This window comes from Chaetodon auriga, chromosome 6 (assembly GCF_051107435.1).
Source record: "Chaetodon auriga isolate fChaAug3 chromosome 6, fChaAug3.hap1, whole genome shotgun sequence".
NCBI lineage: Eukaryota > Metazoa > Chordata > Actinopteri > Chaetodontiformes > Chaetodontidae > Chaetodon > Chaetodon auriga.
The window spans coordinates 24261221-24289094 of record NC_135079.1 but is presented as its reverse complement, the minus strand read 5'-3'; the positions used below and the strand labels follow the sequence as shown (position 1 = coordinate 24289094).

The 27874-nt window shown below is 43.5% G+C and overlaps 2 protein-coding genes across 4 annotated transcripts in view; both read right to left on the bottom strand.

The window, feature by feature from the left end:
• The window catches only part of srgap1a (SLIT-ROBO Rho GTPase activating protein 1a), an 81534-nt gene extending 59921 nt beyond the window's left edge, over positions 1–21613 (bottom strand). For all 3 annotated transcript variants that reach the window (XM_076732465.1, XM_076732467.1, XM_076732466.1), the window contains exon 1: positions 20911–21613. In XM_076732465.1, the coding sequence (XP_076588580.1) occupies positions 20911–20974 (64 nt within the window). In that variant the 5' untranslated portion in view covers positions 20975–21613. The remainder of the gene's footprint in view (positions 1–20910) is intronic.
• A 359-nt stretch (positions 21614–21972) lies between these two features.
• rxylt1 (ribitol xylosyltransferase 1) lies at positions 21973–27755 on the bottom strand. Its single transcript, XM_076733823.1, has 6 exons — positions 27535–27755; positions 27200–27385; positions 26066–26168; positions 25592–25906; positions 25256–25426; positions 21973–23335 (listed from the first exon to the last, which is right to left on the bottom strand). The coding sequence occupies exons 1-6, from the start codon at positions 27680–27682 to the stop codon at positions 22933–22935; spliced, it is 1326 nt and encodes a 441-aa protein (XP_076589938.1). The 5' UTR covers positions 27683–27755; the 3' UTR covers positions 21973–22932.
• Positions 27756–27874: the final 119 nt, after the last annotated feature.

The following is a 27874-nucleotide window of genomic DNA, read 5'->3' as shown; positions in this document are numbered from 1 at the left end:
GCATACTGCTGAAGAGAAGAAGTATATGCTGCTATCAGCTCACGTAAATCATGATTTCCTCTAACACAGACATGCACGTAAACACTACATCTCTCAACAATTCCAGCACACACACAGGAAATGCAGCAGTGGCTGTGATTTGAGTTGCTGTCTTCTCTCTCGGGCCCAGGCGCATTGTGGGCGGTTGACCCAAAGAGCACAGGTTCCTTCCTGCGCTCTGGTTTTTATAGTCTGATTCAGAAACAGCTCAGCAATGGCAGCTAAGTGCGCTTACTGTTCAATACACTCCAGCAGTCGAAAAACAGATGTTAGACGAGACGATTCTGCTGAGTGGAAGAAACACTTAAATCTGTGTCAACTCCATTCAACAAGGTAATATTTAAACGTGTGATGTCGATGAGTGAAATGTAATAATCTCAGCCAATTAGGTTCAGCTCTGCCAAATGGTATATGAGCCAAAAAGCTATGGTTGCTAAGGCAACACCCCCACAGAGTGAGGCCTGCAGCAAGCAGGAGGGAGATCAATCACTGCTGACATTATGGTGGCCTGTGAGGACCATCGTTTTCATCCAAACAAAATAAGAGCAAGGAGCCGATTGCTGGGAGAAATAAGGACGCTTGAGAGGCCGAGCTGTTTGTTCAGCTGCTGCTTAACATCTACACATTGTGTTTGATCTGGACACCAGTCTGATGTGTGTTTGGTCCGTCAGATGGACCGGCCAGGATTTGTGGGTGTGTGCTTGTGTAAGTTTGCGTCCATGAGTCCGGGCACTGATATATGCAAGCATGCTGATGTGTTTACACTACAAGTCTACACATGAACACAGGAGTAACAATGGATTGCAATGGAGACCCAGAGTCATGCCAAAAAGAAGTACGAAAGTATCTCAAAACATCCACACAGACTTGTCACATCACTGCTGCTGTATCATCTACTTCTCTGCTTTTGATCCATATGTTAAGTATTAAATAAGATTGTTGGGAACACACTGAGCCAGTGGATCAAAGACAGAGCAATGGATCAGAGCCTGTTCAAACCAGAAAGAGGCAGAGTGAAATTCAACCACACATCTTTCCAAAATATGTGCTGCTAAAAGCTTGGTGACATAGGAACTACTCTCAGGGCAACTTGCTATACTACTGTAGTGAGCTGACGAGCTAACTCCTGACTTTTAGCAATGGGCTACTCCTGCCTGGCCATCTGTTCTCACGACTCAACACCATTTCTTTCAATCAAGAGTTGCTGAAGGGGGAAAATAGTTCTCTGGGCTCATGAACTTGCAGTTAAGACCTTAGAGTCACAGTTCAAACACTACATAAGTTGAATTTAACATGAAAAACGTACTTTGCCTGCATGAACGAATGGTGTGGCAAGGCCTTTATACCACAGAAGCTGTTTGAAAGGTTTCTGTGGACCTCCTTTCTTTTTTTTTTCTTTTGCACTGTAACTCTGGGTCACCAGTGGAATCCTTTTGTAATTTCTGAGAATCAAAGCCGATACCAGCTGCAGGCCTCTGCAAAGAAGCGAGCTGCAAACTTTGCAGAGACACCTCTCAAGCCTGCAGGGAATGAGAAGTTCATACTCAAAAAGCAGATACTTCAGCGGAGTACCCCAAACAGAAAAAGAGACTAAATGATGAACGCTGCTTCACTTAAGCCCTTCGTCATGAGGATGATAAGAATGTGGACAAATAATGTTCAGGGTGGGAGAGTGGTCACATCTGTGTGGCCCCCCCATCAGAGAAAAGAGGATCTGTGAGAAATACATCGATCTCTCTTTTCTCATTCATTTCTAGACCATTCCCAGCTGCTCTGCCCTAAAGGAAGCTCTGTGGCTGCTTGTGTGTCAAAGAACGAAAAGACAACAAATGTAGATTATCTGTACACTGAAGTCCAGCCCAGGCAAAGGCCCTCAGCCTGTTCTAAATTAAAGGCCAGTCAGACAACCCTGGACAAAAGTTATCTGTGCCTCAGATGTACTGAATTTGTCTATTTTTCCAAATGAAAAATGACACCTCGCCTTGTATCTGGCCTTCCTTTGTCCTTTTGTTTGAGGATCTTTGTGATGGAAGAGATAAAGGAGCTAAAGCTCATATGTCAAGGCAGCTAGTAAGCCTCTCATTGTCAACAAAGCTAACCTCAGGCAAAAGACTTGGCTGGGCAGGCCTACAGCTCTTAGCGTTGGGATGTTTGTTTGGTGTAACAATACTATGAAAATTCTGCGGCCGGACAGCTGAAGAGATAAATGCCTTTAAAATACGGTGTCACACAAGAAACATCTGGAGCGGAGGCCCACAAGCTTTCATCTACAGGAATATTTACTTCCCCTCGCAGTAAACAAGTGGAAAATGAAGCATGCTGGCAGAGACTTGAATGACACAAACTCTGAAAGGCGAACCTAAAGAATGGCAGAGCAGTTATATGGTATGCAGTGATAAGCGTTTGAAGGAGGGCTGTTTCTAAGACAGAGTGAGTATATACCCTCCTCATGGGCCCCAAGGTGGCAGAAAGGAGAGAAAGAGTATATAAATGAACAGTCACAATGTGGCTCCTCATCCACACACCTGCATACACTATCAGCACACACACAACAGGTAGAGGGGGAGCATGTGCACCTGTGTGGGGACTGAGTACATTACACTGCAGGTATGCAGACCAGACGGCTGAGACGTTTCCAGTGGGGGAGGTGAATCAATCTGACAGCCCTGTCACCAACAAGCTCCCTGCCCTCAGCTCCCAACCCTCCCATGCTGACCTCTGTTCTCCACCCGTCCCCCTCCACTGCACACTGAACAGCCTGGTCTCAGGTCAGGTTTGTCAACGGCCTCTGATGGCACTCAGAGCTGCCAAGGCCTGCCCTCCAACTCTGCTCATTTCTGCCTGTAAGTCGGTTAGTGTGCTTGCTGGTGTCCACGTTACACTGCATGGACCTCCACTGGATTCAGATGAGATGAGACTTTCATTAAAAGATTCTCTTCAGCTTCTCTCTGATAGAGAAATATCACACATTTGTTTTTTTTTTCCTCTTTAGATCGGACCATTAGAAATAACTAAATTATCTAAACTTCTCTTTGAAATAAAGTAAAGTTCACTATGTTCATTTAAAAACGTTTAAAAACCACTAAAACACAAAAATATCCACTTACTGATACAAAAAGAGAAGAGCAGAAAATGTATACATTTGATAAGCTGAAAGCAGTGAATCTCTTTGCTGCCATTTTTTCTTGCAAAATGACTTTAATAATACATCAACTGCCACTCTGTTAAGTAAAAAGTACTGTTCAATGACCAATCAATCTATAGTCTCCTTTTTATCACTGAAATGTAGCCTTGCAATTGCAGTCAGTGTTGAAACATTACAAACCACATGCAAAAATGAACCTTTTAGAACATAGATTTATGTACTTTAATACAGAACTTACTTATGCAAATAAACCAAATGTCGACATGTTGATGCTCCCTGATTGTATGACCGTTAGTCTTCACCCTGTAAGCCTGCCTCTGCTGTCCATCCGTTTGTCTCGATCTACATAGTTGCTTTCCTATGCCACCTGTCTATGTCTCCGTTCAGCTGTCTGTTCCAAAGTATGTGTACATCTGCCTTCCTTCACAGTATGTACATCTCTATTTTAAAGGCCTTTTCTTTTGTCTGTCTTCCCACACGACAACCAGGAGACACCAGAGCTGGGCAGGGACACCAGGATCCCTGGCCTGGAGCCAGCTGGAGCCGCTGCCAGGTTGAGTTGACAACGTGTTCCCACAGTCGGGACACTGTGGCACCATTGGGCCAAAGCAAAGTATAGTGGGGAAAGAGGAGATGACTGTACACAGCTATAGCTGAGGTGTCGCTGACAAAGCCGAACCACTGAGCCAACTTGCAACCAAAAAAGAAGAACGAAGAAGAATGAACTTGGTAACTCAATCAAGGAGTCATGAGGAACTTCTTAATTTGATGTAGCAAGCTTTAAATTATGTTGCCATGCATTATAACACATTTTTTGCAGCATGTTGGGTACGTGTGCATTCAACTTCCTAGGAATTTTGATGCAGTGAAAACTGCATCCCATCATTCAAGCCAAGGAGCTCCCCTCAGTTACAAGTTCCATGTTTTGTCTGAGCCATCTAATATTGCTTGAAGGCAAAGCACAAAAAAAGTAAAGCTTAGAGAGCTAGTCCCAGTCTCACAGAGATCTCTGCTAAAGCCTCCCAGTCCCCCTTATTACACACTCCATCTCCATAAACACCTGTTTGTGTGTGTATGTGTGTGTGTGTGTGTGTGTGTGTGTGTGTGTGTGTGTGTGTGTGCGTGGGTCCGTCCCTTCAGACTCTTCAGAAACACTGAGGTTCAAAATGCAATCGTAGTGGATGGCTCTCTGAAATGAATTCTATGTATTACTGCCGCAGAGGAAGGGGAAACACACCTAGAGGCTATTTTTCATTCTCCTTCTCATGCTCCAATGTTTCATCTTTCAACTTAATGAAAACAAATACCAGCAAAACCCTGGCCTGTGATTAGCTTAATCCATCTTTTAATGACTCCAAGAAAAGATCAGTAGATGAAGGGAGGCTGGGAACTTCAAAAATATGTTAATGTAGGAGCGAGTTCAAACCTGGGCTTTAAGAACACAAACACAAACACAAACAACACAAGACAGCAATAAAAAAAACGAACAAGCTCCCACTGGCCTGAGCTTTAATCAAGGTTTGTCCTGCAGTCACAGTCTGCACTGTTACTAAAAGGCTGGATTCATCTGGATGAAAACGGTATTTCCAAATGTTCCAGGCAAGTGGTGAAACTCTCTTTCAGGTCTGAATAAATAAAAATTTAACAACAGGAATAAAAGTCTACAGTCACCGCACAGCTCTGCATTCAGCTACATACTAATGTCCCCAGGCTAAGTGGCTCGTAATGATAACGCTAGCATTCTGAATTTAACAGGTATATTGTTACAAGGCAAAACAATTAGTCAATGAAAAGAAAAGTCAACAGCAACTTACACTTGAATCAAAGGGCCGCCGAGGCCGAGGGGAAAGTCATTAGTTTTTTACCAATGTATTGGACAAATTGAAAATTTTGCCTAATGATGGCACTGTATGAAACATGAGAGGATCACCAAAGTTACTACAGTTCATTGTAAGAGTAACAAGACTGTATGTATCAAACTTCATGGTAATCCATTCAATAGTAGTTGAGACATTTCACAAATGTCAGATGTTAATGTGATGGTGGCACTGAAGGAAAAGTCAAGGGATCTCCATTATCATGAGGATACACTGTCTTATTTCCACAAATGGACTGTGCCAAATGCTGTGCTAACCCAACACAGAGGTTCACATATTTCTTTAGATATGTGAAACTTTTGATCTGCTGGTGGCAATAGATTGAAGGTCTGGAGATCACCAAAGTCGGTAAGATCCACCCTCTGGGCGCCATGTGCCAAATTTCATGGCAATCCATCTGATAAATGTTATGTTACTCTGGATGAAAGCGGTGGAAAGACAGGCTGAGGGACGGACCAACACTACCATCCCCAGAGCCATGCTACCATGGCTTATGAAAATGGATACCTCTGAATTAGTCAACACTACAATTTTGCATCTGCTGCTTCAAATAATAATGCAGGATTTTTTTTCCTAAAGGCCATCTGTCTGAAACAGTTCATGTATAGAGAATGAAAAGTAAATCATTGATAGATACAAAGTATATGAGGTTATTTTCCAACAGTATGAAGGGAAAAGATTGATTCCTCCTCATTTCTTCCTGTGGTTGGATCAGTGATTGATAATACCTTCAGGAGAGCAAATGGCCATCCACCACGTGTGCCAGAGACAGAGAGAACAACGGTCAACCTCAAACTTTCACAGCAAAGTAAATCAGGGCCAACATGAGAAGTGTGCGCAAATACCCAAGTTCAGAGCAAAACCCCACAAGGGACACATCAGCCATTCCTTCACGATTTCTACTGTATCCACCAAACAGCAAAGAAAAACATCATCATCCGCCTCTCATGTGTTTTTTTTTTCTTGTTACTCGCTGTGCCCCTCCCCTCATCCCACCACAAAAAACAGCACATCGCAGGATGTGTGGTTTCTTGGCCTTTGATAGGGTTAAGGCAGCAGAGCTGCTGGAGGGTCAGAGGAGGAACAACCCTACTATTCAAGACCAGGCCTGTAATTCCAGAGGCAAAGACATGTGCGGCAAGCCCAATGGGGAGAAGGAGGAAGCAAAAGAAATACAGAAAGAGGGCGGTAATGGTAGGTGGCCAGATAGTGGTTGAAAATGTGTTGGAGAAGACGGATGATGACGGAAGGCTCTTGCTTGTTGTGGAGGCTGCAGGCCAAATAAGTTTTTCTGACAAAAGAAACGTTACAGTAAGACTAACACTTAAGGTGACTTCCTCCATACCTATTTTAATTAAACTGACCAAAATAAATGACCCTTGCAATCTGTACACCAACAATAAGGACAATGCAAATAAACTGAAACATCATGCAGAGAGGTTTTCACGAAGTTTCACTGGTGGGAAAAAGTTCAATAGAAAGTTAGAAGGTCTGCACATGTCGATGTTGACAACAAACAGTGGAGTCTTTGCTCTGTTGTACCCAAACACTTCCATCTGTTTCCCCTTTTTTAACTAATCTGTAAATCTGAGGATGGCTTTAGTAGACTGTCTGGCCGCTCTTTTCCTCATTTTGCCTATCTCCCACTTCAAAACAAAAGTTTTGGAAAAATCTCCCCAAATTCAATTCAAGCTATACATTTTCAAATTAAACGCAAAGATGGATCCCACGAAGACGACTTTTAAAACTCCGCTCGAGTTTCCTATTCAGAGCGGCTTGGGACAAGTTTAAAGAGACGAGGCTACTTTCAAGGTCAACAAAGATGGATAAGACGTCTTATCTGTAAAGGAGCAGCTGGCTGAGACAAAGCACAGCTAAGTTTGTGCTGTCACAATCGCTATATGTACACACTCCGCACGGATACACATGTCCATTGAGCCGTCTCTAAAAATACTTCTACAAACACCACTGTGGCTACACACAGGCAGTACTGATCACAAGGGCAATGCCTTTAAATTAAACTCTAAGCAGCACACAGCGTCCTTGTATGGCAGCCTCATGAGTGTTAATAGGATGCATTAATGTTTGTTTAATGATGTCCTCTGTCTGTGTGCCATTTGACAGTCTTCTCCGTCTGTATAGTCCCTTTTGACTGAAAGATTTGCAAGTGATGAGAGACGTGCTACAGCAGTGGAGTGCAGTTATATGTATTCATTTATCACATAATGGGGTGTATTCCATCAATTTGCTTCCCATAAAATTAAATGTACAATGCATAAATTAGTAGTAAAATACTGGAGAAAAATACAGCATAATGGCATCAATTGACTCTGAGAAAACACATTTCATGAAATTATGACATGGACAGCAGCCAAAATTAAGTAAACAGTTGGCCTTGCAATCGTATTTTATAGGTGGCTGACCTCAAAGGATATTCCAAAGAGATGGCATAAAGATGAGAAGAGGGGTGAAAACACTGAAGCATTCACAGCCAAGAGGTAGTTATCCTCCTACTTGAAACTTTTCTGTAGAGTGGACTTGCTGAAAACATTGTACAAGAAGCAAAAACTTCCCTCAAACTCCTCTGAGGAAGACAGTTCATCTTTCCCCACCTGGTGCTCAGAGTTGTGACAGCTGAAATAATCCACTCTTCGAGACAGCTTCAGCCTCCTGTAAACATATTCACATTGGGGAATGTGGAGTCTGATCTTTGGCAGGAAGGCTAGAGTCATATAAGAGCCATCTTTCAACAGTACAAAAATATACTCTCCATTAAACTCCTCAGTGTTTTCATCTGAATGGATTTTCTTGTTGTGATAATAATGATCGACAGATGCATCAAAATGGACTTCACATTATCTCCAGGTTCAAGTCGGCCTGCCTGCTAATGTCCAGTCAGCTTCAGAACCCTCGATTTATTCGACTGTTTTTTTAACTGGGTTGTTAAATGTCATGGCTAACAACACCTGCTGAATATAACAGAGAAGCTGGCCATAAGAAGTGAGCTCAACGAGCTGCAGCACTAAATAAACTAAAAAAGTATTGTTACATCAGGTCCAAGTGAGGTTACTTAAGTCATGAGTTACATGGTCAGCAGACAGCATAGACATAGACAGCAGACGAGTTCACCACACGAGGACCACCAGTAAATGCAGATCACAGACCTGACGTATCTGGACAGCTGCCGTCCCATGAGGAGAATGGGAGAGCTGTAGCTCACTTCCATACACGCTCTGGCTTAGTTTGACTCGGCACAGTGTCAGTGTGCTCTTTAACATTGCTCACTATTGCACGGTTGCTGGTAGTCAACTACTTATCATCATGGATTCTCAGGCTGTTGTTACAATCTACTGCTTACTGTTTGGAGAGTAGCAGCCTGAATGTCAAATCAGAGCATCAATATGACTTTGACCTTCAGTCTGGCTGGTCACAAGGTGGGGATTGAGGGCACAGGGGTTGCGGCTATAAGAGGGGCGAGTTGGGGGGTTCGAGTAATGAGGTGCATGGATGGGTGGCCAAAGCTGGAATTGAAGATCGAGGGTAGAGGATTAAGGGCAGGTGGAGGACAGCGGTGGGGGACTTTGCTTACAAGCTGGGGGAAGAATCATTCCACATACACAAGAGGAAATAACTACCCTGACATGAATCCACCTGTGCAGAAGGCCAAATCTGATTAACCGATAATATCTAGTGATATTACAGACAAACTGACACATAACATTGCTTCGCAAGACAATGAACAGACATTTTGTTCATTTTAAAGACACTCTAATTAGTCGAGTCGATGTGGACATTAACTGAAAAGTGAGGAAAGTAGTAAAAATGTGTATTTAAGCTGATTTCCACCAGCACACAGACATCTGTACCGCCACAGGAAACCACTGAAATTTTGCCAAGAGCCAAACTTCAAAGCAAAAGCATAATCTAAAATCAAAGAGATATAATTATGCTGATATGATACACTTCAGAGCTTCAACCAAATATGCACACATGCATTTTTAATGGCTGTTTAAGGGAATGAATGAATCATCAGTGCCCAAGAAAGAGGGACCATCTTAAGTCTACAATCATCACAATTTCATTATCATGCAGAGTTCAAAGGTTCCAAGAATCCAACAAAAATATTAAGCAGAATCCCGTGTTTCTTGAGCTGCAACTAACCAAACTGACAGCTCGAAGCAAACTTTAAAAGAGAGAGGGAATTTAATGCTGTATTGGAGGATCTGAATTTTTTTTTGCTCTCAGTCTGATGCAACAACATCTGTAAGGCCAAAGCGGCACTGCAAGGGCATAATAATGAGGCTGCTTGCTGCAGTGCAGTCGAGTTTGGTGGTTTGAACTGAGGCTCGGATAAATATTTGCTCCACATTCCGTTTCTCAAACCTTAAGACAGAGATCCTCACCTGGCGAGGGACTCCTGGGGGGGGGGGGGCACAAACAGGCAGCATAATTACATGCTTATGTCAGATGGAGGACGGCATGCTGAAACACACTAGCAACAGAGCAAATTTCTCAAGAGAAACTCTCACCTGCACCAATATTTGATGAAATGGGGGTTTAGTTTTTTCCCCAAAATTTATGGTCACATCTTACCTGTGGAATAGGAGTGACTGGGTCCATGTCCAAATACTACACATTTCTAGTTATGCTAGCACCATGAATCTAGGGGTGGCAATGTTGGCTGGGACAACATTCATGTTCCCCAGAGGGTGAATTTGGCGATCCCTTGATGGCACATTTTATTCAAGTATTTTTTTCTCTTTTTTTCAGATTGCAATAGACATTGTATAATGTCCTTAATATCGAGGTATTATCCTACTGAGAGTTCTTGATATTATTACATCCCTACATCGAAACATCCTGTATTTTGCTGTTTTCTTTAATGTGTGCTCACTTTTATGGCTTTCCTGTTTACAACATTCCTGGAAAAGACGTAGCTGTAGTGCAGATCATACTTCAAATCACATCCTAATCTTTCCCCTCACTCAGGTTTCAGACTGAGCGCCCTCACCCCGTCCCACACAGCAGCCTGAGGCCCAATCAGTCCCCTCGTCACAATCTCAGTAACGGCCAGCAGGGATTGATTTCTCACATAGCAACTGCAGTGAAAGCCAAGCCAAGGAGAATGAGGAAGTCCACAATATGTGGACCCCCTCCCACCCCCACCCCCCACCCCACCCCAAACGAGAGAGAGAGAGAGAGAGAGAGAGAGAGAGAGAGAGAGAGAGAGAGAGAGAGAGAGAATGAGGAGGCTTCACAAGGACCTCATTTCCAGATAATTATAGTGGAAGCCAATATGGAGGAAGTGACAGAGAGTTACGTGCTGTTATCTCCTCCGACCTACCCTCAGGGAGGCTTTAACTGCCAATCCTCTCCCACTTTTCTAAGTACTAGTGGCCGACTCTGAGAGCAAGCTCTCAGTCTGGCTCTCAGGCGCTGAGATGACATGTCTTCCACTGAAAAAATGTCCGTCAGAATATCTCATTAAAAGCTTTTGTCATCTTCCCTGCGAGAACACAAACGTGACAAGACCGGACAGGTGAAATCCGATGCCAGTGTTGCCTGCAGGGGGCAACACCACACAGATCCACCCAATGCTTTCGGATTACCACACGAGATCTGAGCCGAGCGCGGCCAGTGAATGTGATTGACCTTAGGGCAGCTGCTCAGAGTGCGAGAGTGAGGGACAAAGAGGGAGGAAGAAGAAAAGAACAGACAGATCAGCTTTCACTGCTCTTTGTTTCTCCACACTACAGCGAGCAAGACTGGAGCTTTCTCTTTTCTGTCTCCCGCAGAGCCTTTCGTGGGTCAGTGTGTTTGAGAGAGAGAGAGAGAGAGACCACAGTCCAGTCATGTATGTGTCACACACCCAGCCAGGTTGCCATGTATCACACCCCTGTGACACGCCATTAACCAGGACAAATCACAGGACCCCAGGGGAGATGGTAGCTTCCTCCATCCCGCCTGATTAAAAAGTAAGATATATGAGGCCACAGTGCCACAGTGCCTGGGCAGCAGACACACACAGGCACAAACCCTCAGACCGTGCTGACACATTTGAATTGTTATAAACAATTTTATTCCCCCTGCTATAAAAGTGCTTCAGCAATTTCTCTCACCCTGCTCCATGAGCAGATCACTATCCATAATCACAGAGGAGATAAAAAGTGTCCTCTATACTATTTTCTTCATGACCACTGGTGTCAGACAGACTTTGCTCTACTTGGGGTTACGAGAAAAGGGGCAAACCGGGACAGTATCACACTCTTTCTATTTCCAGACCAGTGTGATCTAAAAAACTAACTTTGCTTTACAGCTCATGCCACTCCTATTAAACTATAATAAAATGGGCTGTCAGTAGTCTGCAGGGACTTCTTGCAGAGAGCAGTGTGCTCCACTTAATCCTAACCTAAAAAAAATCCATCAGAAAAAAAGCAATGACACGACAAAGATTTCCAAGAATTGAGTTGCAGCTATTTGTGGTGCTACCGAACTCTGCCAGGCCGGCTGCTGCACAGGATTTCCTCACATGGACATCATTAAAACAATTGGAAAAGTGGTAGAAGGATCTTTAAATGACTTTGTTAAGGTCAATCTCTCACTCTGCTGTGGAAAAACAGTGACAGGAACTTTTGCAGTCGCCCAGGGATCATTAGAAAGTCGGGAACGTTATCTTCATTTTGAGCGGTGAGACCAGGGACTACAATTAGTTTTGGGTGGCACTGGTATCAATGCTAGGACAGGGAACAGACATCTAATTATTGACGTTAAAAACAATTATGTTGTTAGCTTTCTGAAGAAAAAAAAGAGTGCATTTGCAAATGAGATGAGCGCACGCACGGACTGGAGAGAGGGATCCGAGATCTAGAGAGCGAACCAGTAAAGAGAAGAAACAGAACTGAATTTGTTTCTCTTCATTACATTCATCCAAACAGAGCTGTGCCACAGTAAATACAAAGAACTACACCACTGTCAGTGTTTTAAGGCCAATTTGTTGGACTTCCACGGTTCTTAAGATGTGGTGGAAACAAACTGGAATGTGCAAAGGGGAATTCAGTTTCTTGTTTAGTTCCGGGGGCTGCACACTTCCTGGAAAAATTTGGTTAAAAAAAAAAAGCCGTAGCTTCCAGGGACAGGTTCGCAGTTACTAGTTACTTTGAAGTTAAATTGCACAAGACAGTATAAATCTCTGAACTGAACTGAACTGAACTATTTTTCCATGAAAGACCAACAAGCATTCACAATCCCTGCCATCACTACGACAGGCATCCAGAATGGAGCTGGCAGAGCTGCAATGTGATTCAGGTCCAGGAGCAGAGGTCAGAGGTCTGGTGACCAGAGGGTCAAGGTGTCCTGGACGCAGGGCTGCCAGCAGGGGGTTAGTGAGAGGACGGGGACAAAGGGCAGGATAAACAGGCACTGAGCATCAGACAAGTTACCTCTCAACAGATTAATTCATCTGCTGTGTGTGTAAAAGCGTGCTACAAATAGTCGATGACTCCGATTATTTTCTTTCATCTGACTGTAAACCACAGGCAAGAGGAAGACACAAAGAACAATCAGCTGCTGCATCTATTGCATAATAACCACATGACATGAGGTCTCATGACAATAAAATAATTGTGTTATTTATGGAAACGGATGACCAGCATTATAAAAGCACTATAAATACACAAAGTCAACTTTAGTATATTTTGCTCCTGAACATTAGCTGTCAGCCGTGGAGAAACTCTTTGGAACTCTTGGAGACTGAGCGAGTCTGAAGGAACAGAGCACAGCCAAAGGAGGACTGTGACTTTCTCCATGTGTGACCACTGGCAATGGACAGATCTTTATCCGTAAATGGCTCTTTTTTTTACCCCACACATCCGTGGCTGGAACCGCAGCTATGGCTCCAGTTTCCATCTCGGGGGAGGGTGGAGAAAGAGTTCAGGCCTGAGCACACAAGACCTGCCCGGGGCTGCTCAGACACCAGCCACGGGTGCACACTCGGCTCGGGCCTCCTCCTGCTGCAACCCACAACGAGCCTTTACTGTGCGGCTGATAAGCTAAGAGCTGAGACCATGGGAAACTCTTTCCAGCTCCTCTCTGCACTACTAAAAACAGACTGAGTGCACTGAGGGAAGCAGAGACAGAGGGAGAAGTGACCACATAAAACAGTGGAGACATTCTGGGGTGTCCACAGCAGTGAGACGCCATTATACTTTCAAATAAAAGACAGGGTTGGCTTCTTTGCTTTGAGCTATAATCAATCAGGCTCCCAGAGACAAAGGGGATGAAACCTTCAGTTGACATTTCATTGACCACTTCTTTTTATAACATTATTTCCCTCTGAAATTTCTCAGGGCGGCAGCCAACATGGCGGCAGTGCCTCGAGGGTGGTCTCTAGCTATTGATAAGGAGGGCAGCCAGCTTGAAGCCTCCTTCCCTCAGGTCACGAGGTCGAGGAAGAAGAAAAGAAAAGGGGGGAAGGAGGCCAGGAGGAGTCGTGTGCTCAGTAAATTAAACTTCTGTTCGTCAGTGTTATGGGTGGATGGGAAAGACAGTGTGCAACAGAGGGCGGAGGGAGACACTGTTTTGGAGACACTGTGCGCAGCTTTACGCTTCATGGGTACACTGCATGTGTGTCTCGGCTTAAACAGACCCAAAAGAATCTTTGATGTTTTTTTTCTGACTGTTTGTGATTATTAAGGTAAAAAAAAGGTGACTTTACAGTATCATTTTATACATTTGTTGCAATTTCCAAGAAATTGTGGTCATGTTTAAGAGTGAAGGGAGCTTGTTGGGGGTCACACACTGCCTGGACATAAAGTCTGGCCAAGAAGACAACACGTGGGGACATTAAGTCCCACAGGACATAACATTTCTGTAAAGAAGTTGGATTGCTGACATTAGGTGCTCATAACTTTGGCTCAGAGTTGGATTATCTATGCAGAAAATAGCACGGACTGAACAATTCATTTTAAGGAGCGTTCCTCTGATGTGAACTTTTGTTTCACCAACACTGGTCAGCAAAACCTATCTGACGCTGCATGTATGAGGTAGATTTACTATATACCGACTTAAGCCTACTTGGGGAAGAACATGCATTTTTTGTACAATACTGCAAGTCGCTAATGTAATTTGGCTCGTCTTGTCAGGTGCAGGAAATATGACGAACCATTTGATGAACGCAGACGAGGCTTGACTTGTCAGCACAATAAAAGCCGCTTGGCTGTCACTCCTGCCAAACATTTGATTGTTTTGAATTGCATTAATCCAGAAAGCTGGGAAGCTCGCCAGCTGAAGGCAGTCAAATGTAGAGAGATATACAGGCAGAAGTGAACTCCTGGGATCAGATAATAAGAGGCGATACATCTTTTAGATTTAAATCAGGAAGTTCTCACATGTTGGGTTTTGAATTGTTTATATGTCATTGCTTTAATGCAGTCAAAATATTACACAGAACCATGTCTCATTTTAGACAAACAGGTGGTACCGATGGAATCACACCATGTCCTGATCTACAGGTGGCAGTAAAACAGAATCGGCAAATAATTTAATCAGTTTCATAGGGCCATTTCTTAACTGAATATACAAAACAATTACTGTATTTTGATATTTACCATTAACATGAAATTACATCTGGTATGATACGCCCACCCCCACACATCCGATTACACTGTGCTCATGCCAATAGTAATTCAAAGGACTGATAATTAAGCCACTCGTTTATTTTGTTATTTCAGTTAGTAATGTGAGTGGGATAACCTGATTAAAGTGTTGTCATGCCTGTTGCAATCATCAGAGACTTGCCTTACTCATAATCAGACTCGTGGAGTGGCTGTAGAGGCAGTGTGACATCCACTGATGACACTCCTCTCTGAGCACCAGTACTTTATCTGATGACTTAATGACTCACTCGTTTACATCACAACGAAATGAAGCCCTTTACGAATCAGCATGGCAGCTTGTTGAGAGTTCCAGGAAAAACTTCAAAAATCCAAAGTAAATATAATCAGGAGCAGCCGCATATAGAGCTGCTGAGGAACCATTTAGGGCACAGCGAGGCTGTGGCCACTGGGAGTGGATGGAGGACTTGAGACTATAGCTCTGTATAGCTCAGCTTCAGTTCCCAGAGGGTTGCTGAGACTGAGGTGCCTGAGCCAAGCAGCAAGCCACAGCTTGTGAGCAGATTGTCATGGCCAGTCAAAGCTTTGACACAAAAACGAAGAAGCCAAAGTGGCAGATGTCACATTGTTTAAGTGAACGCAGGAAGTAAGAACCAACAAGACACTTCACTTGTAGCATGTTTGCACATGTCTTAAAAAGCTTTCGCCACCACTAAACACATAAACGGCTTATGCTCAGAAGATGAATCGGCTGAACACACACATACGCAGATTAAAAGAAGTCAACCAAGGCAGAGCTTATGACTTCACTTATTCCTGCACTGACCTCGTACCGTTCCGTCCCATCCCCCAGTCTCCTTCCCCTTAATCCAGCCCTACTGGGTGGCAGACAGCAGCCGGGCCTGATGGTCAAACTGTGTCTGTCTGCCTTCCTGTCTGTCCATCTGCTGGACCCCAGCAGTGGTTCAAAGGAATTAAAGTTATCTTGAAAGTTGCCAAAATCTTTGCAAATCCCCCCTTCAACTCTCCCTTTTATTTCACTTTTTTCCCCTGAGTTTTAATTCCTGTTTCACTTTCTCTAAGCGTGGTCCAATTCCATTAACACCCTGTGCCTCCTATTAGCTAATGCAGCACAGCAACGCAGTGAATGTCATCCAGCTCATTACCCGGCACTCCAGTCCCACACAGAGATTCTTCTCTGTGCCCAAACACCGTCAACAGAGAGGGGGCAACGAGCAGCAGAACATGACACGGTTTGATGGGATCCTTTCCTGGAAGAAACTGAATTAACCCAAGTTGGTTACAGTTAGAGACAGTATAGCAGGCTTCTTCTGAATTGCATCCTTTCTGTTTGGTTTAGGATACAGGGGCATGGATAGGGGTTGGGTATTTTAACAGGGGTGAGGGGTCGGGGGGGCTTCACTGATGTCCTGGTGGCCTTTATGGCCACAATGAAAAGCACAGCAGGGAGAGTGAAGCCTTGCTTGTGCTCAGCAGAGTTTATTAAAACTGCAAAAAGGGTGAGTGGCCACAGATGGTGCTGTCAATAACCATTCACCCACCCATGCAAACGCAAGCCCATGCACAAAACACACACCAACGCCACACCCAATGCCATACCACTGGGTAGAAACACACAACAGCTCGACACACAGCTACAGAAGGGGAGGGTGGGGGGTGGGGGTAAAAACAGATGGTATGTGTGTGGATGGGTGTGTGATATTGTGGTGAGGTGCTCCAGGGAGCGATTCCGTTAGTCTTTCAAAGCCTACCCTCCATCAACACCTTTGAGAAGCCGTTAAGACGGAGCAGCACAGAGCCACCAGTGCCGTATTAGCTAAAACTAAACTGCTGCTGAGGAGTACAATGGTTTGTTTCAGTGTCGAAAGTGGCAACATCTGCTTGCTGAAATCCCATATTAAAGCTATTTAGATTCATTATAGGCCAGAAAGAGAAGACAGTGAGAGAAGTGCAGGAAAGACCAGGTACATTAGAGCCTTTTCTGTTTCTACCGCAAAGAAAGACGCACATTTCAATAGCAGTGGTTCCCAGGCTGCCTTTCACCCTCAGGTCTCTTGTTTTCCTAACAGATTTCTGGATGACTTCACATGCAGAGAGAGGCTCCATCACTGCTTCACAGGCTCCAGCATGGTGTTAATGGGACAAAAAGGTCAGGTTATAGTGACAGCTGGCTTCAGATCCGCTCACACTCCCAAACTCACCACCGACAATATTTCCTAATCACGTAAGGGCAAAGGTGGCATGATGGCACAGGAGCCTGGCAGCTGCTCTAATTTTCACAATCACTCTAATCTCAAAGTGTATCGATTCATAAAGATTGGCCCGAAGCAGACATTATTAAAAAGAATCAGTTGGTACAAACAAGTATCAGTTCACCAATCTAACAGTCACAGGTTTCATGTTATTAGCAATTTAATACAAGAAATTTGAGGACAGGAATTTGGACTCGGGTGACTTCATATGATGAAAAGAATGAGTTAATTCAAGCAATAATTGGTAAAATAGTCAATACTAAAAACAAAGGATGAAAAGATTACAAAGAGGTATTTGTGGTGAACATCAAGATATCGCTGCTAAAAACATTTGATGTGAAATGACTACAGGCTGTTGTATTTGGCTGTTATATAAAATATTGACTGTAATGTTGCTGTGAATAAATGAATCAAGGCCATGTTTTGGGTTCCGCCGTCGGTGAAAGCACCCTGAAGAGACTATTTGCTTAAGTACTCTCAAGCATCCCTACTGTTTTATGATTTGGCATAGTTTCTTTCAGCAAGATGAACCTTTCTAAATAAGAGAAGGCACACCACACTCTCCACATCATCACAAGCTCGAGTCTGGTGACACGGTGGATTTATTTCACTAAAAACCACGAGGGACCGATTTAAAGAAAAATTACAGTTTTGACTCTGCACGATCCAGATGTGACATATGTGTGACATCTGGATTGTGCGCCAGACAGCGATCAACACGTACACGCTCATCCTCTGCCACGCTATTGGACAACATTAACTCCCAATTACTAATGTATATAGACTATTGACTTTCAACCACAAGACAAATCCTACTCATCTGAAAGATAACCAAGACCGTGCCACCTCAGAGCAGCTTCCTGCCTTTAATCCCTCTGCATACAAACATGGGCACACCTCTCTCTTTGAGCATGCAGAGAGGCACGGCTCTGATTTCTAACAGCAGTGAAGGCAGGTCAGAGGGCAGCCTTTATGATGATCTGGGAGAGGACCCTGACAGAGGCTCAAGGGGTCCTGCAATCAGAGTCACGACCCCCAGGCCACAAACAGCAAGCCACAGTCTGACATCAAACCCACACTTTGCCCAAGAGAAAACACAGCTGTGCTGCTATGTCCTGATCCACTCGTCGACAGAAACAGAGGCCCACAAAGGATGCCAACATACCCACAACCTTAAATCGGCTGCAACTGATGTCCGCTCGAAAGCACAAACAGACTCTGCTGTCTTAACCCAACTAATGTTTTTGTTTTTCAAGCCGAGTCTTGATGTAGAAGCCGGTTTCAGCAATTAGCAAGAATTAAATCCCCGCGCTACAGAGCTTTTTCAATAAAAGGCCAATTTCCTTGAATTGCCAAAATGACTTCCATTTCTTTTTCATCTGTCAGATGGTAAAAAAAAGGCTGCTGCTGAGTACTTAAGAAGTGAATGTCAGCTGAATGACAAGGCAGGCCTGAGAACAGTAGTGTCAGCCTTCATATTAGGGCTTTCAGACAGACAGTCACCATAGAAAACTACATTAAATACCCCACATCTACGACCTTGAATCACAATGCCACTCTTCAGCACACTGTTGAAAAATACTGAAAATGTATGGACATAAAAATGATGCTTCTCTGAGGAAAAAAAAAAAGAGGTAATTGCTGATGTAAATCTGCATTACTGCTGGGTAATTGGATGACGGCAGGCGACCACACGCACGTCGTTTGTCAAAATCAGCATAGAGAGCTTCAGGCGACGGATCAATGTGGTTACATAAGATGAGGCAAAACTAGCCGCCAGATACTTGTCAAAATATTGTGAGAATTGAAACAATTTTTTGAGTGCCAGACAGAGAGGATGCGGACCAAAAGATCAAACATCAGCTCCGGCTGTTTTCTGAGCTGCTTGTTGTTCTACTTCTTGAGTAATCAATGTCTGTTCACCAGAATCTGCCTCTGGCCATCACAGCTACACTGCAGATGTGATCCCACTCATAATCACTGCAAACTCTTAACTCATAAAACGCTTTACGGATGTAAAATCAGGAGCTGCTCTCAAACATAATACTTCATGTTGCCTGAATGCATTTACTTCCACAACTAACTACCCATATCCTTACGAGCCTGGCAGCTATTATTCCAAAACAAACAGAGGGCTGCATTTGCAGGAGTCATCTGACCTACTGAACACTCTCAATGCTATGCTTGACAAAAAGCATAAACATATACATTTTGCAGAGATGACACAACATCTCTGAATATGCTGGGCATGAAAATAAGTAACATGAAGTCTCTCCAGGCTTTGTTGCAGTGAGTTGAATTTGCATAAAAACAGAAAGAGTGCGATATACTCTCAATATGCATTCAATTTGTCCAAAAAATACATTTGAATAATAAGAAATAAACTCAGACTGAATCTGCAGGTTGTTGGCTATGCAAAGAGATCAAGTACTGTACTTTATGCAAATATCGATGCACTACCTGAGATGTTCTTGTGAGGATAAAAAAAAAAAATCCTCACAAGAATATTTACAATGCATGACACGCCTCAGAGCATTACCCTCAGAACTGAATTCTGCATCTTCAACAAAACCATACACCTTAACATCAATCCACTGAGGCTCCGGTGGTCCTATCCAGCAACAGCTATTCTCAGCAGTAGCATCAGGTTGTTGTTATTACCCCACTGGGTTCTGCATGACAAATGGGAGGCTTCCTCATCTCTTGTTCTGTGTCCCCTATGACCGTGCATCATCCTCTATTATAGGCTGAAAGCCCTTAGTCATCCTCGCAGGAAGAAGAAAGGGTGCTGAGCATTCCTTGCAAATGAGGGCTTGTGCCCAACCTCATGCAATCTTGTAATTCCTCAAGCAGCACTGGTCCCTTCTCTACTCTGCACCCCCACCCCAGCTAACCTCCCCCCTTTCTCTGGATTTAAGGTTGGATACTAGGATGTGAATAGGTGGTATTTCAGAATGCTAGGCGCTGAAGTACAGAGCTGGTTGGCTTGGGGCCAAATCCCCATGGTTACCCTGGAGCAGCAACTGCCTCTTTCCTATGCTGGTCTGTCTGGGAATAAACTACTTCTGCTCTGCATGCATGGGGGGGCTTGAAGGAGACAGAGGAGACACGATAAGTTAGGGTGGCATCATTCTGGTGTCTTGCACCCCTTTAAATCACTCTCCTAAATCAGGGGAAAAGCAGATCTGTGCTTTGAGGTGAGTGTGTGGGCTTGTGACATTAAGCAAGGACATGGAGATGGTAAAGGAACAAAAAGGACCCAAGAGCAGCTCTTCTGAAGCGCCTCTGAGCAACACACTGAATTGTAACACAGGTGTGCAGCCCAAACTTGTGCACTCCCATCATCGGGTCCATTATCATGCTGTAGTGCTGTGGGGACAATGCAGTGACTATCAAGTTTAACAGCAACAAGACCTCAGTCACTCACCCTCAATAGTAACAGGTTGTTGAACAGATCATAATAAAATAAACACCAGACGAAGAAGTAAAGGCTAAATGTGTTCCAGCAGATAGACCACAACCTGAAGAGACTACTGGATGGGCAGATAGTGGTCTCCTCTTTGGGCCAGTGGTGAATCTGCTGAGCACTTTCCTTGGCTTTCACATGCAGAATTGCAAAACAAAAGGCTGCAAGCCCGTCCAATCTTTTTCTTTCGCTAATTAAGTTCAACCCCTTGTATTTCTGACATAAACACCATTAAACTGTACCAGACCTGGGAGTCATTTTAAAGAAATCCGACTTAGATGAAGATTGCATGGTCTGGTTTAACATGTGATTGTTTGCTGTGCAGTAAACACCAACAGGAGGTCATATTTGAGTAACTTTTTTTCTCTCATTGAACACACCACATCACTGGCCATGACTCATGTGCAGGTTGTCATGAACTAACGTTAGCCTGGTCTCAATTACTCCTTCAGCGGCTCCGACAAGCACATTTCCGAGCCAAACATTCGCTCTCCCTTACCTTTGACTTGACTCTCGTACTCCGCGATGATTTCTTTATCCTTTTTGAACCTCGGCGTCGACATTGTGTCTTCTTGTGTCCGAAGCTTGTTGTAAACTTCTTGGAAAAACTGTTTGTCAGCGGGATCCTAGAGCAGCCGACGCATCCCACACAGCGCGAGAAAATGAACGCGAGGGAGAAGCAGCGGCGCGAGACAAAATGACAGTTAGATTTAACTCAAGAGGACGAAAGGTTTAGTTCTTCATGGTGTCTCTTCCCTCTGGATGAGCGGTGGATATACAGCACAGCAGCAGAGCCGATGCGTAATCCTGCTCCAACCAATGAATCCACTCAAGTAGCTGAGCAGTCCGCGCGGCGCAACAGCGCTGCTGCCACCACAGAAGAAGAAGGAAAAAAAAACAATCACGCAAGTTTCGGGGTCTCCGCGGCGGCTTTCCACCGCTCCCTGGAAAGTAGTGCCAACAACCCTTCCGGAGGCCTTTGAAGTCCGCCTGAATCGTGAGAGTGTGTGCTTTTCGGTAGTGGTTTTCAGTTTGGGAGCCGCGCACACACACTCTCACACACACTCACACACTTCCCCCCTCGACGGTTTCTCCCTCCAACTCCCAGCAGGCTCAGAAGCAGACAGGGCAGGCTGACTGCAGCACACAGCAGCTGGAGGCAGGCAGGGAGAGGCGAGGGAGGGATCAGCGCGCGCGCACACACACACACGCGGATACACACACACAGATACACACAGATACAGCTAGTGGACACCAGAGGACTGACACTCCCGAATCTGAAGGCTTTTTTTGTTTGTCCGTAGTAGTCAGCTGTTAGAAGAGAATATAACGTCCGGTGTGTCTGGAGGCTTCTATGATTTAAACCATTAAGTATTTTCATTATACTCTGTCTTAAATGTGGCATTCCAACTAAATTCACACAACATTAAGACATTTGAATTTGCAGTAACTTTTACTTTTGCCCTTATTTAATCAAAGGAAATATCCCATTGATTAGATGTTTTCAAACACACAGAAACACAGTGTGGCACAAAATGGAATAGAAGGCATGTAGAAAGAGTCCAGTTCATAGACCCCCAGGGGCCCCATATTTATTAGCTGCACCCATGCACTCATATTTGTGACAATGAATGGAGTATGTCCCGAAAGGGGATATCTTAAGATATAAGATCATACATAGATTTTATTGTTATGAAGTTAGTTGAATATTCCATGTACACAATTAAACGTTGAAAGTAAAAAAAAAAAAAAAGTTAGCACCATGCTTTTGCTTAATTCTAATAGTTCATCTGTGTTGATCTGGGAAAGTCAAAAGTTTTTCCGCTTTATTTTTTCCTAATCATTCCATCCACTGAGAGACAACTGGTCCACAGCGCCATCTGCTGGGCCAACAAGAGCACAGGACACGTATATCCACTGATTTCTCTTCAGGACAACACTGCAATTTACTTTATTGCACTTTCTTTAAAAATCCATGCAGCACAGCACTGAAGTAGAAGAAAAAGAAGAGAGAAGAAGAAAAAAAAATGTTTTGATCAGAAAAGCAACACATGCCACAGCAACAACATCCACTTTCAGTACAAACCAGCACGATGTACCATTTTCAAACAAGCCCTAAAATCACAGTCTCACTCTACACCTACTGTTAGTGTTTCCTAAAAATCACATTAAGTGCATACAACAGAGATATAAAACACAGTTGAAGTAATATAATATATGGAAAGGCAGTTTACTGAATCATGTAGTATTCCTAAAACACCAGGACATTCCATCATTGTAAACATTAAGATGATAAATATACAGTAATGCCATGGGGCCCTTCACTGACTAGTCATGGCAGCTTTAACACTTTACTACACATATAAATAATTTTAGAAGAACCTGCACAGGAATATCACACTGAACATAATCAGGATCACTACACCAGTAGCATGTCACATTTCTCCACAAAATAAATTAAATCAATATGGAACAACTGCCCCTGTTCATCTTTTAAAGGTTCGTTCATTAAGCGCCACGGTCAGCCGCTCCTGAAGAAGGTTTCCTCGATGACCTCAGTGAACCTCTCCTTCATCTGCTGACGGAAGCTGGCGTACCACTCCAACAGCCTCCTCCTCCTGTCCACCCTCTGCTCCTGGCTCATGCCTCTCTCCCTCTCCAAGATGGCCGGCAGTTCTTTCCAGTCACTGATGAAGATGAAGGGTGCTCCTGCAGCTTTGAGGAGACGTAGGGGGGAGCTGGGCCCGGCTGCACAGCTCCCAGGTGTCAGTACATCTTCCACCACTGGCACGGAGCCATAAGAGCAGGCCTCGTAGATGCGGTAGCACTCTGTGTTGATTCCGACTGGGCAGAGAGTGAGCTCACTCTGGGCCAAAGCTGTCTGATAGCGTCCCAGACTGTCTGCTGTCTCCTGAGGGAGCCACCTGAGGCAAGGAGGGAGGAAAGGATGCTTAAGCCAACAGTTTAAGCTGCTGTAATAAATACACAAGATATATTCCAGTGCTGTTCCAATGAGGCAGTTCATGTTGTAAATATCTCACCTCAAGTCCGTATAGACTTTAACTACTGCATTGCCCATCTAAATTGGGCCTGTTCAAAACGGGCTGGTTGCAACTTTATAGAGAATCACTCATTTAAACTACTTCACACTGGACACAGCTCAGGACCCTGGGTCCTGTGCAATGCACCTGCCATGATAACATAGTTGCATCCCCTAGCAACATGAGAGTATATGCGTCAATTGGGTGCAAAAGCTCACATGAACATTTTATGGCCTTAGTGAAGTCAGTGTCTATGGATAAACCCCGGATTTTACAGCCCATGTGCATTGAGACAATGTTCTCCAGACCAAGAAGACACAGTGCATCCAGAGTACGTGGAGTATCACAAAGATGGGAGATCTGTGTCTTTTCACCAGACAGACAGAGACTCCTTCCATTTTTTAAGTGAAAAATAATAATAGCGAATGTGAGATAATCAACTGGTTGCTGTCACTGCTAACGTTTAGCTATTTAGGACCAGGCTTTTTATCTATTTGTGACAAGGCTATTTCTGGAAACATATGTTCAAGCGATGCTTGAAATGTTTGAGTTTAGCAACACAAAATGGCAAATTTACAAGGCTTTGCTATGAGACAACATGTCCAATCTCTCTTTCTTCATCTGTTCTTGAATGTATTGTACTGAGCGACGGAGAGCGAGCTGAGCCCAGCGTGCTATTCAGAGGTGTAAGAGTTGACAGGAGTCACCTCTCAATACATACACAGTGTGCATTTCTAACAGCAGTAACACACGACTAATAAATACGTCCTGCAGATCTCAAGAGCTCACACTCAACACTGCACCTCCCTGGGTCCTCAGCAATACACCCGCCAAGTGTGAAGTCGGTCATGTGAATGGTGGTCAAGAAAATCAAAGGACAGACATACAGACTGACAGGCTGAGACTACCTCCATTCTAGTTAGATGACAAAAACAAATTTTACATTTAAGTTGCCTAAACACAAAAAATGTTTCTCTGATAATATTACTATTCAAGAAAAACTTCAACTGCAATTGCCGTACTGCCAACTGTATACCGTACACCATGATATAGACACAGGAAACACTCACAAACTGCACTACAGTACACACCACATACAGGAGGTGAAACCTGGTCAAAGAAGCCTTCTGTGTGAGAAGCAGCCCTTGACTGCAGTAATGTGCAGGTAAAGTTTGCAAACTGCTCACATTTAGGTATTGAGTGCATGTTGTTATAATGAATGATTATTGATTAGCATTTGCTGCTGTTCATTATGTTTCATAATGTTTTTAAAGGACAAGTTCACAGTTGTTCAAGTCTGTCTTTAAACACTCATCCCGTGCCACATACATTGGAAGAGTTGCTGGTTGCTGTAATCATTCCCAGGATAGACTTGAAAAAATGTGTCCCTATACTTTAAGACATTTTATAGAAATTTAAAAAAATGTCCAGCTTCTCATGGGCCTTGAACATATTAGACAGTTTATGTAATAAGGCCTTAACTTTACTTTTTTCCATGTTCATATGGAGCAACTAAAATCATGAGCATGCCTCAGCTGTTTCCAGGCCTCCAAGAACATCACAACCATAAAAACCAAATGATGAATGTTTATGCAGATAGAACAGCTCTTCATTTGTTAGCCTTCTTAATAACACAAGGGCTCAACTCTTCTTCTTTTCCAATGTCTCCATAAGAAGCTCTTGATATTTAATAGTCTCAATATCAGTCTTTCTTAATAAAAAGGGCAGTCAGGAACAGAAAATAAAGCTTTACTGTTCCATATCAGTTCTAAACAATGACTCAGTAACTGAATAATGACTCACTTCTCCCTGGCAGTGGTGATGCAGTCCTTGTCCAGGCCAGAATGTTTCAGCACCTGCATGAGAGTTTCTCTGGATGAATTTTTGTAAACAGTTCCGAGGAAATTGCAGAGGTATGGTCTGTTGGAGGTGATCAGTTGGGCATTGGGTCTGATCATAGGAAACTGCCTGTATCTGTACACAGACAGGGAAAACAGAGACAGAGCAACATGTTAGACAATGTTATTCATTTAAAAAACAGTTCAATGTACTGATATTGAGTACTCATGATGTACACATAAACACACATAGGACTAAGGAAACTACTACTACTACTACTACTACTAAGGAAAGACATACGTGGCAACACCAAGAGGCCACTGGAAGACATCCTTGTCGTTGACCCAGGGGCTGTCGTACACCACAAACAGCAGCTCCACAAAGCCACCATTTCTCTTTAAGTAGGGGCCGATCCAGTCATTGTTGCAGTGCTCATTGCCCAGCAGGACCACAGCCACATGTGACACTGTGTGGGACTGCACCATAGCTTGGACATGCTCCAGCCACCGTGTGGAGTAAGAGACCTTCTGCTGCTCACGGCCGTTCAGAACCAGAACCAGGCTATTCATATCCAGAGGGACGTGACCCTGGACCACAGCAGGACCTGTGTAGAAACTAAAGATGGACAGGGAAGAAGGGGAGACAACAGCTCAGTTTAATGGTTCTGTCTTGTTAAGTGGTTATTAAATGAGGTGGTGTATTTCACAGACTCCCAGAAGCAGAATACATGCATGGCTTTGGCAGTGGTTAACTCTTCCGTCACTGAATTGTTACCTGAAATCAATCTTTCCTGACTGCAGCTCCCCCTCTCTCCATTGTGCTACCTTGTCAGTAGGGTTGAGGGGTCCCTCTAAAATATGTTCCCAAAGGTAAAGCCCTGAGGAGAAAACAGGGGTTCAATGCAGTTTGCTACCAGAGTTCAAATGTCAACATGTGCAGTGCCATTATGGTGCACCATTGCCAGACTTCCACAGCAGAGCACAAATCAGTCTTATGTAGTTTGTATCTACATCTATGTATGTGGAAACTCCTGCTGGTATTTCAAGTGTATATACAGTATACGCCCAGCTGGGCCTCACTTTAATTTAAGGTATAAATTAAATAGGCAGCAAAGTGGAGGTGAAAAAAAAAAACAACTCAAACTAAAGCTTAGCATAATTGTTTTTGACAACGAAATGTTTACACTGAAGCCTTATTTATGATTCCAAATGATGAATATAATTATGTTATTTTCTCACAGGGCCCATCAAGGTTGAATACTTGGTGATTTTGCTTCAAATAAAGGAGGAATTATGAGCTAATAAACTGTAAAGTAACAATAACATCCAGATTCTATGATATATTTTGCACATTCATTTGATAAATCTAATTATTCATATATTACTTTTTAATGTATATTCAACTTCTCCGCATCCTCACCACACACATACATCAAAATTTGAAAAGTATTTTGTTTTTCCCCATCATCTGAGTTCTGTGAGGTTTAATACTGCATGTCCCCACTGCAGGGGCAACTAACATAAAGCACCAGAGTGTTTTTCCTCAGGCTGTTAGACCTGCTGCAGTTTTTCATCACACATCATTCATAGTTATAAAGCTTTTACAGTATGTTCAGTTGTATTCAGAATTTTTAAACATGACACTTTGACTGTCGGAGGAATTATGTGTTCACTTGTAGAGTTCTATATGTACATGACAACCACTTGAACTCAAAAGCTTAGAAAAATGTAATAACATTTTCTGATTTGATCTATTTCAATATATTAAGCCCTTATGAGGAATCATTTTTTTACGTATATGTGAATGCGCATGTGCAGATGAAAACTTGTCACAGTATTGACATTTAACCCTCAAACCACAACACAGACCTGTGACAGCTTAATGACATCTAATACTACCATGCCTTACCTATGGCAGCTTTCCCCCATATTTGGACCCTGTATCTTTTGGGGTTGTTCTTGTCAATTCGACCCAGGTGCTGTTTGAAGGCCTCTCTCTTCTTATTGAGAGCAGAGTTGTACTCCACCTGCTCATCCTCCCACGGATTCCAATCATCTGCGAGAAATGGAGCAGGACCGCCATCTCTGACACCGCCTGCAAACATCACACAGAATTTGCATTCGTCTTTTGGGCATGCATTTTCTTCATGTATCATCAAAAGAAAAAGTGACAATTTTACAAAATTTAAGCAGCAGCTTGTATGCAACAGAAGCTCGATAACGGCGGCGTTTAAGTGAAATTACCGGAGGGTGCTCCTGTCTCTTTCTTTACCACCCTGTGAACGCGAGAGATTACTTTGGTGCTGAAGAAGACATTGTACGCAGCGTAGAGTGAAAATGCCACATACGCAAAAATAATTAGAAGGAAAAGTTTTCTTTTTGGTATTTTCATTTTTCTTATTTTTTTTCTCTCTCTCAGGTTACCATTGTGTAGCTAGTCTCCATATTTTGTGAGAGGACCCTTGTTTACACGCGAGGACCCCGGAATACAGCTGGCTAAGACAAATGCCTGTACCAAATCAGCCGTCATTTTAAATTTATATGTGGTTTCTACCATTTTGGATCAAAGTCTCATCATATTTCA